This window comes from Ambystoma mexicanum, chromosome 12 (genome assembly GCF_040938575.1).
Source record: "Ambystoma mexicanum isolate Mex_15411 chromosome 12, UKY_AmexF1_1, whole genome shotgun sequence".
Taxonomy (NCBI): Eukaryota; Metazoa; Chordata; class Amphibia; order Caudata; family Ambystomatidae; genus Ambystoma; species Ambystoma mexicanum.
In genome coordinates, this window is record NC_090936.1 from 260,875,437 (window position 1) to 260,892,347 (window position 16,911).

The window sequence follows — 16,911 nt, forward strand, 5'->3', positions numbered from 1 at the left end:
AAGTATGTACAAAAGCGATCACCGTTACAGGAGCTGGATGATGTGATGAAAGGTTACAAGAGAATACAAAATTAATTGAGTGTGCATAAGGGAATATTGATAAGTGGAGATTGGATGGTGGTGCCATAAGGTTTGAGGGAAGACATGTTGAAGATTGCTCATGAAGGAAATTTGGGCATTTGCAAGACAAAAGGATTGATTCGCCAGTAGTATTGGTGGCCTGGAATGGATGGTAATATTGAGAGGCTGTTGAAAGAGTGTGAAGGCTGTAGCAACAGTGATAAAGTCCTGATCACACTGGCCACATCAATGAGTTTGCAGGATCCACCAAGTTTAGTGTGTGATGTGGTAGCCATGGACATATTGGGTCCTATTGCAGTGAGAGGATGTCAAAATGCCTATATAATTGAATAGGTTGACATGTTGTCAAAGTGGCCTGAGGTTTGTGTGGTGAAAGATATCAGTGCATGCAGAGTGATAACATTCTTTTAAATCAGTATTTTGCAGGGAAGGTTTTCCCAGAATAAGTGTGTCTGATAATTGGCTGCAATTTGTGGACAAGGAAATTGAGGAGTTTTTTTTGGGAGAATGGAGTGCAGCATGCAACAACAGTGTTATACAATCCCAAAGGGAATGCTGTGATGGTGAGATTCAATAGAACACTAATGGACTTGATAAGGATTGCCATTGCGACAGGAGGTGATTGGGTGCTGTATGGAAGGCATGGTATCAAACAGTAAGACAGACACAAGTGATCACAGTTCATGGGTGTTTATTGAACTTCACTTGGGTTTAAAAATCCGAAATCTAAAGATGGGAGCAAGCTACGACCATCAAATAATAATAACGCAGTCCTAGTGTGTCTTGTCAAAATAAAAGGGCCTATACTAATAAATATATTGCCAATCCTTCTAAATACAAATAGTGTGGGAAACAATGTTAGCAAAAGAAAAGTGTTCAAGAAATGATATGTTGGTATATTCAAGCTGTTGGCTTCCCCTCCCCATGTTTTCAGCACGGGACAAGGCGGCACACTCTAGCTTAGCACACTCTCTGACTTCTCTAGTACAAAGATGCAGTTCAAAACCTCAACACCAGGGCCTTCTGTGCCAAAGTCTCTTTGCCATTCAAAATCTCTTATTTCAGAGGGCCTGATGCAACAAGACAAACATTTAAGGTACTTTCTTCTTAGGATTTCACATATACAACTTCTTGGGGCTCAGACCCATTTTAACACAAAACCTGCACTTGGTCTCCATCTGCCGGGCTCAGATCAAATTTACGTACTTTTCCAAACTTTTTCTACTTCATCAAAATCAAAGACTTTCGACTGTGTGCAGGATTTTGCTCGACCGATTGCAGGACCACTTCGATGTACAATTACTTGTTCTCTTCTTAATATAACCTTTTTCTCAATTTGACTTTTGCTGCTCCTTATCCTTAGCAGGATACCTTACAGAGACCTTCGATTGAGCACCCACGCAGTTCCAGACCACTCTGTCAAAGGTGTTGTTTGTTTGTTTTATTTATTTCTATAGCGCACTTAACCCTGGGGTATCTTGCTTTTAACGTTCAATCACTCATCAGCAGTTCAATGCTACTTGCATCTCTTATCACACACGTTTTAACAATGTTCATTCCAGCGCTTTCCATACAATGTTGCTGCTTGCAACCTTGGCTTCAACACAGACCGGTCTTGTATCTGTCTCCCCAACTCACCAGCTGTGTTGATTTTACTGACACTGCTTTGTTCTTGGAACAAAGGACGGTACCACAGCGCATAGTGCTTCTTCCTGCCTTGATTACTGATGCAGGAGGGCCCCGGGTATCTCTGACACACCATGCCAGATTCCTCATCCTGTTTTCCTAGTCTTATGCTTTCTATTCTCAAGATTTCAGGAAAGTAACAGTTACTTGTTGGAAAGGCCAAGGGAACTTCCTTCCTTGCAATCCCCTTCTGTTTTGCCGTCTTTCTTCTCTCATTCAGCTGCCATTTCGAAACTGCTGTTTTCTCGTGTGCTTTGCCTCACTCAGAGTGTACTTTTGTTCTCTGCCTTTCATCTGTGTGGAGAAGCTTTATGGAAGTCAGGGGTGTGTGATGGTCAGTAATTGCCTGACCTCGCCTGACCATTGTATCGGAACACGTCAGGTATACTGCTTGGATGTTAGTCTGTTTTCTCCCATAGCAGGCTGTCAGTGTCAAAGTGTTTGTGTTGTAAAAGGGGTTGGGGGGTAGAGTTCCTAAATATCCTACTTGGTAGGATGGGGGTAAAGGGGTTATTGGGAAGGGGATACCACATCATATCACCAGAGAGATGGGGGTAGTTCTATCACGCCGGAAGGGGCCTCCCCGTGGAGCAGCCTCCATGCCTCTCTCAAACTTGAGCAGGACCACATCCGGTTCCGGAAGCAACTCAAGACCTTCCTTTTCACTTCCGCTTTCTCTCTCCCTTTCCCCTGGTGATGCACCAGACTGCTCTGTGAACTGGTCACCCTCTGAACTCGGTCCCAGGCTCCTGCATGTCCAGTGGCCCTTGCACTGCCTCCAGGCTCCCCAGCACTTAAGGGTCTGTATCTGCAACCCTACAGTCCCTTCTCTCAGCACTTTTGAGCCACCCGCTGGCTGCACTTTTGAGTTAACTGCACTTCCTCCTTCCCCTACCCCCTGGCACTTCTCCCCGTCCCTCTTCCCTGCACTTGCACAATCTGAATGTCAATAGGCCTAGTAAGATCGTTATGTTGTGTCCTTCCTTGTTTCCCCCTCCTTAACTGTCGCGCCTAGAAACACTTGTCTACAGGAGTGCTATAAATGCCATATATCATTCAGTGTCCCACTCCCCAAAGACCCTTCACCCAGGTGATCCTCCCGCACTGGTCCACCCCCAGGAACTGGATCACAAAGCGATGGTCGTGTTCTGGCCAACATGGACGACCGATCCATGGGGACGTGTGGGTCAGACACCTTCTGGCGTGCAGTGATGGAGAGAGTGGTAAAGTATAGGTTGTCACCACATCAAGTTACTGGGGTATCGCCATTTGAAGTTTTAAGAAGAAGGTCTCCTAACTCAAAGTTGCATCCTGGATGAATGAACACATATATGTATGAATAATGCATTTTTTCAGAAGATGTTGTGTGGAGAAGTTATGGAGGCACAGATAAAACCCAAGTAGGGGAATGATAACAAAACATGTGTCAGAGAGAGTTATGTCAAAAGGTACCATGGTAAAAGGGAGGCTTGGGAGGAGAGTGTAGAAGGGTCTCATGAAATATTCGAGACCATTGAGGGTGGAGGATGATTTGGATAACACTGTAAGTGTGAGAATGGTGAGAAATGGTATAAGGATAGAGGGGCGGTGTTACATGGAGTTGGTGAGAAGCAGGATGAGAGGAGGAGAATTGTATGCTTGTGTAAGGGAAGGAGGTGTGTTATATGTGAGGTTACATGTTACTGATATAGTTTATTGCAACTCATTTCAATTATTATGGTATGTATATAATTCTGGAATGTACCTAGTTCTAAAGCGGAAACAGAGTTTTATGATTATAAAGAGAGAGACAATGTGTGGAGACTGGTGGTGGCTTGGGGCTGCTTTGATGTTTTCCCTTAAACATGAAAGAGGAATAAAGAAACTTTAAGGATCCATACTTTGTAAGACTCTTACCTAATACACCTTAAGAAGAATGGCCAACGAGGGACTGACAGACACAACGTGTGTGATCACTATGCTATAATGTGCTAATGTTTAGGAAAGAAGCAACAAGTAGAATTATGCACCCCTTTACAGAGGGCACCAACTGTGAGAAATAATGAACTATTGGGCATTGCATTGGACATGAATTTCAAAGCATGAACTGAATACCTAATCTTGGTGGCATTTTAAATAATATGGGCAACAGAAATACACACACACCTGCTCAGTATCATGTGCGTCATCCACCCTTTTGAAGGACCATGTCATTGCATTAGCTTGTTTCCCAAGTGAAAGGTTGAAGTGAGGATTTCACTGGGATGATCACTTGTTTCTCATGACACATTCTATTTATACTGCCTAGGTTGATGACCTTTACTTGTTCTCTCCTGCAGGCTGTTATGTTATATTATGAAGATTTCTTAAGAGCGTGGCCACCCTAAGGTATCTTGGTGCTGGAGAGTCAGGCATACATCCACAACCAGAGAAAAACCAAGACCAGACTGCCTAGAACAGGAGGGTCTTTACTGCTTTTCTAAAAGCCAGATGATTGGGAAATGTCTTTATGGATAGCAGCAGCTCATTCCATAGTATAGCAGCTGCTATAGAAAAAGCCAGCCACCAAACCGCGTGCATCGGTAAGAAGGCACGATAAGCATCAGCCATGTGGAGCGCAACCGGCAGTTAGGATGCGAGCGTGCATACTTAGCACGAAGCAACTCTGCACCTTGGTCATGCAAGGTATGATGAACGATGCATAGAGCCTTAAACCTGATCCGTTGGATCACAGGCAGCCAGTGAAGGGACCGTAGTACTGGGGATATGTGAGCTCCATAGGTGGTACCTATTGCCACCTGCGCTGCAAGATTTTGCAGGCGTTGCAGTTGTTGGATAAGCCCTTTTGGTTGGGCCAGGTAAAGAAAGTTACAATAATCCAACCTGGATAGTACCAAAGCTGATACCACCGGTGGACGAAGAAGCACAGGGATCATAGGGGTACCTTCTTAAGTATTTTCAGCTGAAGGTGTCCTGCTTGACAAACGACTGCTACTTGGCTATCAATAGATAGAGAAGCCAACAGTACTACACCCACGTTATTCACCCTAACCGCTGAGGTGGGGAGGGGACCAAGAGAGGAAGGCCCGAAGGAAGGAACCCAGAGTGAAGGATCGCAAGGGCACCCCACCACCAGGACCTTCTTCTTGTCTCCGTTCAATTTGAGCCAATTGTAGTTCATCCACTCCCCCACGGCTGCCAGGCACTTCCGCAAGCACGACGACATCTCAGCCTGATCGAGATCTAAACGGATCAGGATCTGAGTGTCATCGGCGTAGGAGTAGCACCTGTCGCCGAAGTAGCGGATGAGACACACAAGTACCCAGATGTATATATTAAAAAGAATTGGAGACAAGGGGGAACCCTACTGAACTCAATAGCTAAGATGACAAGGGGCAGATGGAAAGGGCGGCATGGAGAGAGTCTGAGTATGATCCGCCAGGAATGAGGTGAACCAGACCAGTACCTGATCATATATACCCATCTGGGCAAGACGAGACAACAAGATAGTGGGCTAGTATTGTCTGTTCTGTAGACTTCACAGTCTTTTATTTTTTGGTGAGCAATGCATCATTGCACTCACTAGCAGACCATGTAAAATGAGTGTTGGGGCCATCATGATAGGTGTAGTCTGCAGGAAGAACCTATTTTGTCTTTACAGGAGTACCCCTGTCCTTTGGGCCTCCCGGGAAATCATCCTGCTCATCATCATCCTCTTTATTTGCTAACATTGGCACATGTTCCCCTCGCCTTTTGAGCTGTAGGACCATTGATGACTATAATTTTTTATTTGACTATGCTTGTGGAGCTTAGTCCTTTATATAGCAATTTAGAGGCATGCGTCAACAGTGATAGGCTGAATGGCCAGTTTCCAACCCACCATTGCTCTCCTCATCCTTTCAGTGCCATCTTTTGACTTCCACTTCCAGATCCGTGGTCTCTCATCTGCACATGCATTAGAGTCTGTTACAGATCCACCACACGTTTTCCTTTACCTGCTGTAGCCTTCACTGCACCCTTCATAAGTAGGGGATCTTCGTGAATGGTCAGCACAAGCCACATAGTAAGACTGCTTTCATCCTAAAAGCCACTGTTCAGCAGGAATGTGCCTTGCACTCCTTTGCTTTCTTTCTATTGTGCGTATTTTGCATGCAGGATGAAATCTCAGGGGGAAGGGCAGCGGATGTGTCATATACTTCCATTGGTGGCCATCTTGTTTTGCAGGTGTTCAATGTAATTAGGCATGTAAAAAACGTGTTGCATCCCGGAAGAATGCACCAGTGTGCTTATAGTGATCACCTTGATGTTTGGGTCTGATAGGGTCAGTTAAATCTGTGCTCTCTCGGCAATCTTAGGCTCAGGGAAGTGGCCTTTTACTGCCCCTGTACACCCTCAAACTCGGTTATGACTGCTATATTATAATGGAATTACAGCCATGGGGCCAGCGGGTTGTAACAGGCGTTATTGTCCCTTAACCTTATTTTGCAACCTCAGCTTTGCCTTGGGTCAATGACTGGGGTGTGGGATGAGTACACCTGTCCTCCCCTGGGCTGCAATGCCACATCCTCCGTGAATGCGTGCTTGCCCTTTGATTAATAAAGATATGCAACGGGAACCACGGTTGAAGCAATACAAAACGCATTACCCACTCGATGTATCATGAACATAAAGTGTGTTGTGGGATGTATCCAATGTTCTGGTAAAAAAAAAAAAAAAACATAGTCTGTGCTTTTCTAAAGTATATTATGCTGCAGTGCCTTACTTGTACTTTATTTCCTACTCCAGGTTGAATATTATGGGGTTTTGAAGCTCCAGGATCGCGTTCTAAAGCTTATTGTGAAGAGCAAAGGGACTTTCATCGGAGCGGTCAACATTCGACTGAGTTCTGTGCAGTTGAATGAAGAAAGATGGTACCCACTCGGAAGAAGCCCGTACTGAAAACGTTCTCAGGAACTTCTGTGAAATCCCACAAAAGGACGACCTATGGCAATGCAGCAGGTGGTTGAACATTACTGTGATAAATGCAGACATTCAACAAAAGCCAGGGAAGGTGATGTCCGCTGGTCTTTCCATCATCAGAACATCCACGGAACACACATGGCTCCCCTACTCTGCAGTAGGTTGGCCTTGCGCTCTCCGCAGTGGGTTGGCTTAGCGCAAGACATTGCAAATCTTTCGACCAGACAACGCTGTGGCCATAGTAGATCAGTACATTTCAAACCACCGCTTTTGGTTGTGCCGCTCCTTAGAAGGTTGGAGCAAATGTTTTTGTGGAAAATGTGATACTAGTCATATCCCTGTCATTCTCACTCGTGTGTAGCATGATCCTAAGGGGTTAAGGGAAGGAGAAAGCGGGGAATGTACAGTATGTTGAGACGTGCAATGATTTGGGATTTTTTTTTTTTACTCGATGGGCTTCATAATCTATAAACGATGAGCACTGATGTGAATAGTTCATTATGCTGGAGAACCCCAAGAGTGAAATACATCAAATCAGATGTATTGTACATTATGCTAAACATTACTTGTTTCACTATCGGCTATAAATATTGTGCTATATTTTATTGAATTGAAAATATTTGTATGTCTAGCAAACCTATCTATATATATATATATATTTAATTTATTGAATGGCAGACTTGCACATTTTGAATAGAATGACCACTTTTCTTAAGTGGATTGACTTCTCCGCAGAAATCAAAATAGCCCAATGCACTTAAGGACAACACTATAAACACTAATTTCTGAGGCTTTCTGATTTTGACCTTTAAAGTGTTCCATTTTGCTGTGACTAACTGATGGGATAGATTGAAATGCCTACGCCAAATTGTGACGTCACCACTGTACCTCTGCCCTCTTGTATTCAGCTCCGATTCACAAAGGCAGCAGCAGGGGTGAAGGTTGGCATTCTAATTTAGAAATGATATTCACAAAAGCTGGATTTTAGGTTGGGCTGACTGTGACATTCGCATTTAATGGATAGCCATGATGTCATCAGATGCCAAATATCTTCGCCAAAGTGATATATCACCCACGTGGCCTACGGAAGTGAAGGTTTGAAATTAAAAATGACCTGCCACTAACTGTAAAATTGGTTCTGGTGAACGCTTTTGCATCATGTTTTTCAATGCATGTCTTTGGGGAACGAGGGAGGCTTTTTACCCATCCCTCTCAATTTACTTATATGGAAAAAAGAAATTACCTTACACATTGCCTGTTGTTATGGCTCCATTGTCAGAATAGTTGTAAAACGTGTCCACTGTATTTTTTTATAGTCACATTAAAAAAAAGAACATCGAAACGTAAAAAATGCCTTTACCACATCACTCCCTAGCTCTGTTTCACAAAGTACTACCGCAAATGTAATTTCACCATATACAGTGTAAACCTTCAGACACGAATAAGGTGTATTTGAGGGTTTTCTATAAATGAAACATCAGCTGCGGTTTTTAGGCAGTAGACCTCCCCTGGACCACTCAGGAGGTCACCATGAGCATATATCATTCTGCCTTTGTCCTTAGGCTGACCGCTCTCCAAGAGTCGCTGAAGGTCTCTCTACGTTCAGTTCGACGCGGCGGATCGCTCTCACGGCGTGTCATTCATCTTAAAGCCAATGCCACTTTACTTGTCTACTCGTTCAATTTTCATCTGCATAATATATGTGGAAATCTGACCTCAATCCCAAGATAACCAACATAAAATATGCATGACCTTCACACAAAGAAATCATGATTATTCTTTCAGGGGCTCTGGCTGTAGCGTCATTTGTCCGCACCTGGCTCAGTGTATATGTCTTAGTTGCAGGTTGGAGCATGCAAAGAGATTAAAGCAATATGGGAAATAACTGCACTTGTGATGAACTTCCATGCTGTAAGATGTGACTAGCGGGGTCTTGGGCCAGGAGCCAGCGCCCGCTTCCTAATGTAGGCCTTGGGGGCAGTATACAGAGGGTCCCAGAGTCTCCCTCGAGCATCACCAGCCTTATGTCTGCAGTCCCCTTCACAAATCCTAAGGACCCCTCGCTGATGGGCGGACCAGTCAACCTGTGAAAGTGATAAATCAGCATAAGGTTCCCATAGGCATTACTTGTCCAAGGGTCTGACTGTAGAGGGGTCATGCTACAGGAAAGAGAGAAGATTATGAAACGGTTTCAACAGGTGGCCTCAGGAGCATATGCATGAGATTTGAATGCCATTTCCTTTCCAGCAATACAGGCCCCAACGATGATAGCCCCCAGCAGGCCTGGGGAATTCCTTGCCTGCTGGGAAGACGGTATTACCCAAATTGACCTTTTACAATTGACCTTTTGTACAAATGACTTAATTATAGTGGGCCTAATTGACCTTCTGCACAATTGACCTTTATATTATTTTAGTTATTTTATATATGTATTGGGTTGGTTTTGGATTATAAATAATATAAGGGGATTGGATGAGGGGTTGCAGGGGTTTTTGGATTTGGTGGGGAGTTGCGGGGGGTTTCCCCCCCACATATATATCCCAATTGACCTTCTAAATTAGGTCAATTCTCCCGAGGTCAATTGTAAAAAGGTTATTTAGTATATAGCCAGGAAGACAGTCCCCAAAGCATTTATTGGAAGGTTTGCTGCTCTTGGCAATGAAGACGAGGGTCTCTAGTGTTTATCAAGCAGAATATACTGGTTCCCCTGGACGCAATGCCACTGACAAAATGTGGAGAGAACCTGCTGTTAAAACTACAGGAAAAGACATATGACAAACAGAAGAGATGTGATGCCCTGACACCGGCATGCCGTGAATCCTTATAGAGGATTGGCTTCAAAGGAGACAGCTGGCAACTGTTCTTGGTCACTCATGCCCCCACAAATCCGGACTGCCAGTGTTTGCAGAGGCACACAAAAGGCAAGCAGCCCCATGCCTAACCATTTCAAGCAAAACAAACTCTGGAGTCCGAAGAGGGGCAATGGCCTCTACAACAAAGAATGTGAATTCAAGATGGTGAACCACATAGCATGAGTTTGGAGCTCGGAGCATGCTTGGTTCCACCCGCCAAATGACTGTAGCTTAGAAGTTTGCAGTTCCGAAGTGCGCACTCCCCCCACAGTGCTGGTTCACCACATTTATTCAGGTGAAGTGGATCCAGCAGCTTGGAGACACACAGTGAACTGGATCCAGCAGCTTGGAGACACACAGTTAATCCTGCCAAAGCATAAAGAGGAGAGGGTGACGGAGAATCATGGGAGTTAGCAGTTGGAAGATGGAGGTTACAGGACAGTGCATGGTGGAGAAGTGAGCAATAAATGTGCAGAGTCCAGTGAGCAGAGGAAGAGGGGGTTTTGCAGAAGGGAGGAGGAGAAGACAAGAGGCGAAAAGAGAAGGGTGTAGGAGGATCAGCTCCTAGTGTGGTGAAATATCAAGGAAGAAAGAAGTAGGAGGTGACAGAGTAGGTGAAGAGCATAGAGGAAGAGTGGGAAAGAAATAAGGAGAAGGAGGTTCTTAAGGGTGGGGCAGCAAGGTTGGGGACTCATGGCTTGCCAGGACCTGCACACCTGGCGAGACTCCTAGCTATGTGGAGGACAGGGACGTCTATACACCAAAATGCCTGGGTTAGGGAAGTGATATCACACACACACCTGATGGCATCACAGGACGTGTTGTCACTTGACCTTGGACCTGGATGGCATCACTTCCTCTTTAACGCTGGTGACATCACTGCAAGTGGCTTGCAGGTGCAAAAAAAAGTACATAAATATACCATTTTTTACTAAAGCAGATAAGAATATTTTAGATACCAACCACATTTTAACAAGGGTGCTGCCTTCATATGCCATGGTCGGGTTCATGATACGATAGGGTTACACCCAATAGAATCAACATAGGATGAGGCACTGCTATAGATATGCCACATCAGCATAATATGGGCAGTTATTTCCATACTAGGCCAGTTATAGCTGCATGTTAGGCACTGTCATTATGATAAATAGATTCCCTACAGTGCCAATTGCTGCCATATTACAATATCAAAAAATCCAAAAGATGCAAGTCACCAACAATCCACAAGAGCCAGTAATGCTTTGATTCGTGACAATGATTTGTTCTTTATATAGCTCTTTTCACCAAAGCGCTATACAAAGCACATATTTAAATAGTATTATCATTCTAACCAAAGTTGGTACTCATTTATCAATCTCGGAAGGATGAAATGCATGGTTGGCCTTGCCAAGATTCAAACCTGAAACATGCAGAACACACAAATATTGCAGAAGTGATCACTCAACTCACTGAGCAATCTTAACACTTTTCTATTAAAAATGCGATGCCACAATAAGAAAATATGTCAAAACTGGCTCCACAATGTAGGCTAGCCATGTAATAACATTATCATGTTTGCTGTAGCCATTATTTTGTACAAGTTGTTAGGAGCACCAGGAACCATGGGTTGCCGCGCCTCCCATCTCTGATGATTTAAAGTGCCCTAGCATCCAGTTGGTAGAAACTTAAAGAGGCCCGTGCTCGTGGTGCCTGCTGTATGTATCAAGAGAAGTTGTTTTTTAGTTTCTACTGCTTCGGCGCGTGTGCTGTTTAGTATACAAAGGTATCCTCCTCTGTTTCCAGTTCAGGTGCATGAAGGATATAGGTCCACACGGATCTTGGTTACATTTTCTGATTTTATTTGCATGAAATCATCAATTGATGGAGTAACAAGTGGTGCCAACATGTGTTTCAACCTTACAGGTCTTTTTTCTAGGCTACCAATTTAGTTTATGGGTTACATGACAATAGATACAATGGTATAATAGAGTCTTGCATAGTGCATGGTGAGTGTAAACGTCCCGTGTGGAGTTTTCCAACCATTATAATCATTTTAACAAGGTGTCATTATTCAACCACATGATTTGGGTGTTGGGCCATTCCAAGTGAGGTGACATGGTGTCCGATATCGCATTGTGTTATAATGAAGTTTATAAAAACAATTTTTAAAACTATTTTTAACTAGAATCATCATATATTATGGTTTCATTTGTGCATATACATGTAAATGTGGCATCAAAAATTTGGAAAAACAGAGATTTTTGAAAAAAAGGGGGGAAAGAGGGGGAGAGAAAAGATTAGTGCGAGACTGTTAGTATTGTCCTAGAGATGCATAGGTTGCAGGTTAGCGGTGTGTTAATGAGCAAGACTCACCTAGTTGGTGAGATGCAAGGGTTTAACTTCATCTATGCTTGGTGCATTGGTGTGATGCTGGAAATGCATCGGAGGGACAGGGCCTCCGTATCCTCACCTAGTTGGTGAGATGCAAGGGTTTAACTTCATCTATGCTTGGTGCATTGGTGTGATGCTGGAAATGCATCGGAGGGACAGGGCCTCCGTATCCTTGTCCTTTACTGCTTTTTATTGTGTGTTCTGTTGTGTTTTCTGCGCAGGAATTCATGCGGGACTCCTGGCGGTGCAACTCTCTCTTTTGGTTTTGTGTCCAGACCCATGGGATACCCTTATGGCACCCATGGGTGGGTTTTACAACCCAGTGCCCCTAGTGTATGTTTTTGGGCACCTGTGTGTGGCCCATAGAGCAGGGTATGGGCTGGTGGCAGCTCCATGCTGAATTTGACAGGTGCTCCGAGTATCCTCCATTTTGTGATACCCATGCCCTGCCTTTGGAATCAGTTGATTCCTGATAGGAAACACGATTGCCCGTGTGGCCTCTTGCTTTCTATTGCCTGTTACCTTGTTTTCCCAAAGTCCTGGGAAGCACTGACTCTGTCCCTTCCCCCTGACGGGCTGTTGGGTGGAAGTTCCATATGTGGTGTTGTTGTGAAGTCCAGGCCAGACTGGCTGAAGCCTTCCCAGTGACTGTATGTTGTAGGTACACCCTGTGGGTGGGACCTGGGTGAATGGAATGTGTGACGAATACGCATTCTGTGTTGTGGGTGTCTAGTATCTGGTGTTTGACACAATGACGGAGACAGTCCTTCCCGAAACTGGTATGAATGCAGCGTGGAGTGTTGAATTGCTGGGTACTTGTCCCAATACAAATAACTTGTTGTGAGTGTCTGGAGAGGAGTGAATGGCCTGAATGCACTATGCACCTGATTGGATGCCTGCCTGCATGAATGCCCTTCTGACCGATTGGTTGCCTGAGTGTGACCAAGCGGAATGAATGGGAGATCAACTAGTATATCTGGGGGCCTCTCACTGCTAGAATTCATGTTCAGAAGCTGAAGTCCACTACGAAGAGTAACACGAGTAAAACTGAAGCTTAACCTTGAAGCCCTGCTGGAAGAGAAGAATTGCTGTTGCTCTCCTTCATCAATCTGAAAGCTGCTGTGTCTCCAAGGACTGACCCAGAGAGGACCGGGAAGGCGCCCTCTTCCCGAGCTGCGAGGGACCATCGTGCACCAGCTGATCTTTGCCAAAGCTCCCTGGTAGACAGACCTATGACAGGCTGCCGACTGGAATGGGGACTGCCGCGGGAACCCAAAGATGCCACCCTGCACCTGTTTGCCTAAGAACTTCATTTGACCCGAGGACGCTCTCGTCTGCATCGCCGCCCGCTTTATCCCGCTGGAGAAGGCCCGACTGTCGATGCGCCGAGGATCATCCGCCGGTGGGTTTCTCTTTGCGGTCCAGAACTACCGTCACTGAGGTGCCCCGGACGCCTCTTCCTTGCAGGAAGCCAACGCTCCTTCGTCGACCAGCACTGCTAGGAACGAAGCTGCCACTTCACCGCCGTAGTTCACACTGTTCTCCTTTGGACGTTCGACAACCCGTGACTCCTGCCTTTAAGGGAGGGCACTCAAGAAGGGCTGTCGATTTCCCGTCGACGAACGCTACAATTCCAGGTACATTGGGGCTGTAGAACTATTGTAGAGGGACATAAGTCTCATAGAACAATACATGGACTGGGCTTGTGATACATCTTTGCTTTACAGGTTGCCCAGGTGGTGGGATCTCCACATTTTGACAGTATAGTTGATGCACTTTAATGAGATATGATAATAATTGTGGTACCACTTTAGAACTGTATATATTTACCATTATTGATTTCTGAGCACAAAGTGAGTTATTGTGATAGTGTACATAACCTTGAATATTAATTATATAAAGACTGTATTTTAACTAATACAGTGTGTGGACATTCCTTTGTGGGGGCTTGGGGACTACACTGTACTTAAGAACCATCCTGCATTACCTCCTGAGAAGCTAGGCCTTGATTGCTCGACCATAGCTACCGAATAGAGAATCTTGGCTGGGGTCCTCTGTGCCTCTCCTCTACCATATAGAGAGCAGAAGTACAGACATCCCCCTCCAGTCTTTACACATTGATCGTCCTGGGTTGCTGTAAGTAGTGGGGCTAAGTGCGCCCTGTTCTTAAGTGAGCCGAGGTCATTACCTGAGTGGTTGAAGATTGGAGAAAGGTGGTGAGGGCGGGTGTGGATGAGTCCAGTACAGTGCGTGGTGACTTGGCAGTTCAGGTGGACTATCTGTCAGTGTTGGGTGTGCCTTTCTAGGGGTGCTATCGCCGTGAGAATCTTAGGGCTCGGAGGCGGTGCCTAGTGCCTTTTTTATATATAGGCGACAAATAACAATTTGCCCATGTGTTGGGGGTGAGCGTCATAGAAACCAAGGTTAGCATAGCGTAAAATGAGATGTGGCACCCTTGGTTCAAGTTCTCACCTGTTGTTGGCTGTGCCTGTTTGCGCATTGTGTAGGGGTCCAAGTATTAAACGGAAGTGGGTGCCCGGTGGCTTTTCCGTGTAATGAGGGCACAGGTGTCCGGGGACCCTTCTCCTAGTATGCCCCTAGGGGGATGGGAGAAGGGTCTACGGCTATTTACGATGTGAGTGTCTCCTTTAAGCATAACCTTAAGTAGGTTATGGTTCGGTCAGCTTTTCAATTGCTAATTTGGAAGCCTCCTAGTGCATGGAGCGTGTTCCCGGTGGCGGTTGAGTTGAGCGAGTGCTCTTGTGCCCGGCGACCTTCAATCTTAGGCAGACGCTCGGAGATTGGAGCGGGTGTCCGGTGGCGGTTCCGTGCCATATAGGCACAGGTACCCGGGGCCCCTTCTCCCAGTGGGCCCCTGGGGGGATGGGAGAAGGGTCTGCGGCTAATGGCGGTGTGCTTAATGGAAAACCACCCTTAGGTTTATGGCGCGTTAGGGTTGTTACTCCCCGTTACTCATTTGGAAAAGGTCTCGATCATGCAGTATGTGCCGGGTGGCATTCGAGTTAAGTGCGTGCTCAGGTGCCTGTAGACCCATCTCCTCGCAAATCCATAGGGGGAACGGAGAAGGGTCTATGGCTATGCGTTGCGTTAACAGGGTTATCTATTGAGTTAACTTGCAGTTGCATTGCTTTGAAAGTCGGTTGTTGCCGCGTTTAGAGGGGCATCTTGCCTCTTGTTTGTATAACGTCTCCGCCTTTGGATCAAGCTACAAATGAGTGACTTGTCGGAAGGCGTTATATGTCAGAGAGGCCGTCATTGATTGGCCCTAATGGGTGCGATTCTATTGGTTGAAGGTTCAGGGTCCCTGATTGGTCACAATACAGGCTGAATGCGGCTGTGGCGTGCCAAAGAGTCATGCGTGTCATCTCGGAGGCTAGGTTATTATGTACAGTTACACATTCCATGCCACAGTAAAAAATTAACTAGATAGGTTGCACCAAAATACCAATCTAACCATCTTATAACACTTATTTATTTATAGCATTTTTGCAATGCCCAGACCAAACAGTATGACAGTGTTTATACAACAAGCTTAAAAAAAGCAACCCAATGGAGCACCCAGGTGGAAGTGGCAGTGTAGGAGCCATGTGGTTAGAGTCAATGGTGCTGATTGTCTTCATTCATATTTAGCGAAGAGCCAGGTTTTCACCAATGTTTTCAATGTAGTATAGTTCGACTCTGATATTTGTCGGTAGAGAGTTCCAGAGAGAGGGGGCAGTAACAGCAAAGCTTACACCGCCAGCTCTAAACTGTTAGTAGTGTGGTGTGCCAGAGAAATGCTGTTGGACGAGCATAATGCACTTGAATTGTGTTTCTGAGAAATGCTCTTGTTAAGGTAACTGGGGGCAGCATTATAAATGCAGTGATGGGCCAGAGTCAGAGTTCTGAACTCAATATGAGCTTTATAAGCGAGCCAGTGGGCAACACGCCTGGAAACCAAGATGTGATCTGTCTGGCACAGACAGACCCAGAGCTGCACGAATGGCCTTATTTTGTAGGCGTTGCAGCTTAGCTAAATTAGCTGCTGAGGTGCCCATGAGGAGAGCGTTACAATAGTCATGTTTGCTGATAATAATACTTGCAAGCATTAAGGAATTGGTTGGCAACAGGAATTGTCTACTCAGAGAGATACGTTTGGTGGTTTAAACTGTAGAAGAGGCCAAGGCGTTGATGTGGTTAGTGATGGTCAGCTCAGTGTCCAGGTAGATCCCCAGAGTTGTGACTTGTTTGAGTACTGTGATGTTGGATCCATCTATGGAGAAGGAGGAGTAGGCAGTATCAAGCATGTTGAGGCAATCCCATAAGTAACTCACTTTAATCATCATTTAAAGACAGATTGTGCGTGGCTATCCAGTTTTGGATAGTGGAGTAGATCCTGTTGATGATTGTCTCCTCAGTGTGACAACCTGTCATGGGGATGAGGATTTGGGTGTTGTCAGCAAATTAGTGTAAGTGATATCAAGTGAGTCAAGGATGTTGAATAGTGGCTTGGTGTATGTGTTGTAGAGGTGGGAGACAGGCAAGATCATTGGGGGACATTCAAAGGAGCTGGGATGGGGTCAGCTGCCGAGTTCTCAATGCAGATTCTTGAAGTGCGTTCTCCAAGAAAGGATTTGACACAGGCAATGCTGTCCGTGGAGAACAGGAAGTGGGAGCCCAGGTGTGGAATAGTTTGTTGTGGTCAACCAAGTCAAAAGCTGCTGATAGCAGGGACGTCATTTCAACAAAATGCCAGAGGTAGCAGAAGTGATATCACATGACCCTCGACCTCTAATGACATCCCAGGGAGTGATGTCATTTGACCACACGCCGACGTGACATTACGGGAAGCGATGGAACACAAACTTTCACCCCTTGGCAAAACAGGAAGTGGGATCACATAGGATTGTTCCGAAGTACACTACGAAAAATATGGCTACGATATCAGTGTGATAAACATTTCATACAAGAATGGATCACTGTA

The 16,911-nt window shown here is 45.3% G+C and overlaps 1 protein-coding gene across 1 annotated transcript in view; it reads left to right on the plus strand.

The window, feature by feature from the left end:
- The window catches only part of PIK3C2G (phosphatidylinositol-4-phosphate 3-kinase catalytic subunit type 2 gamma), a 3,221,975-nt gene extending 3,211,792 nt beyond the window's left edge, over positions 1 to 10,183 (plus strand). The window contains exon 33 of the mRNA XM_069628394.1: positions 6,532 to 10,183. Coding sequence (XP_069484495.1) covers positions 6,532 to 6,684 — 153 coding nt within the window. The 3' untranslated portion in view covers positions 6,685 to 10,183. The remainder of the gene's footprint in view (positions 1 to 6,531) is intronic.
- The last annotated feature ends 6,728 nt before the right edge of the window (positions 10,184 to 16,911 follow it).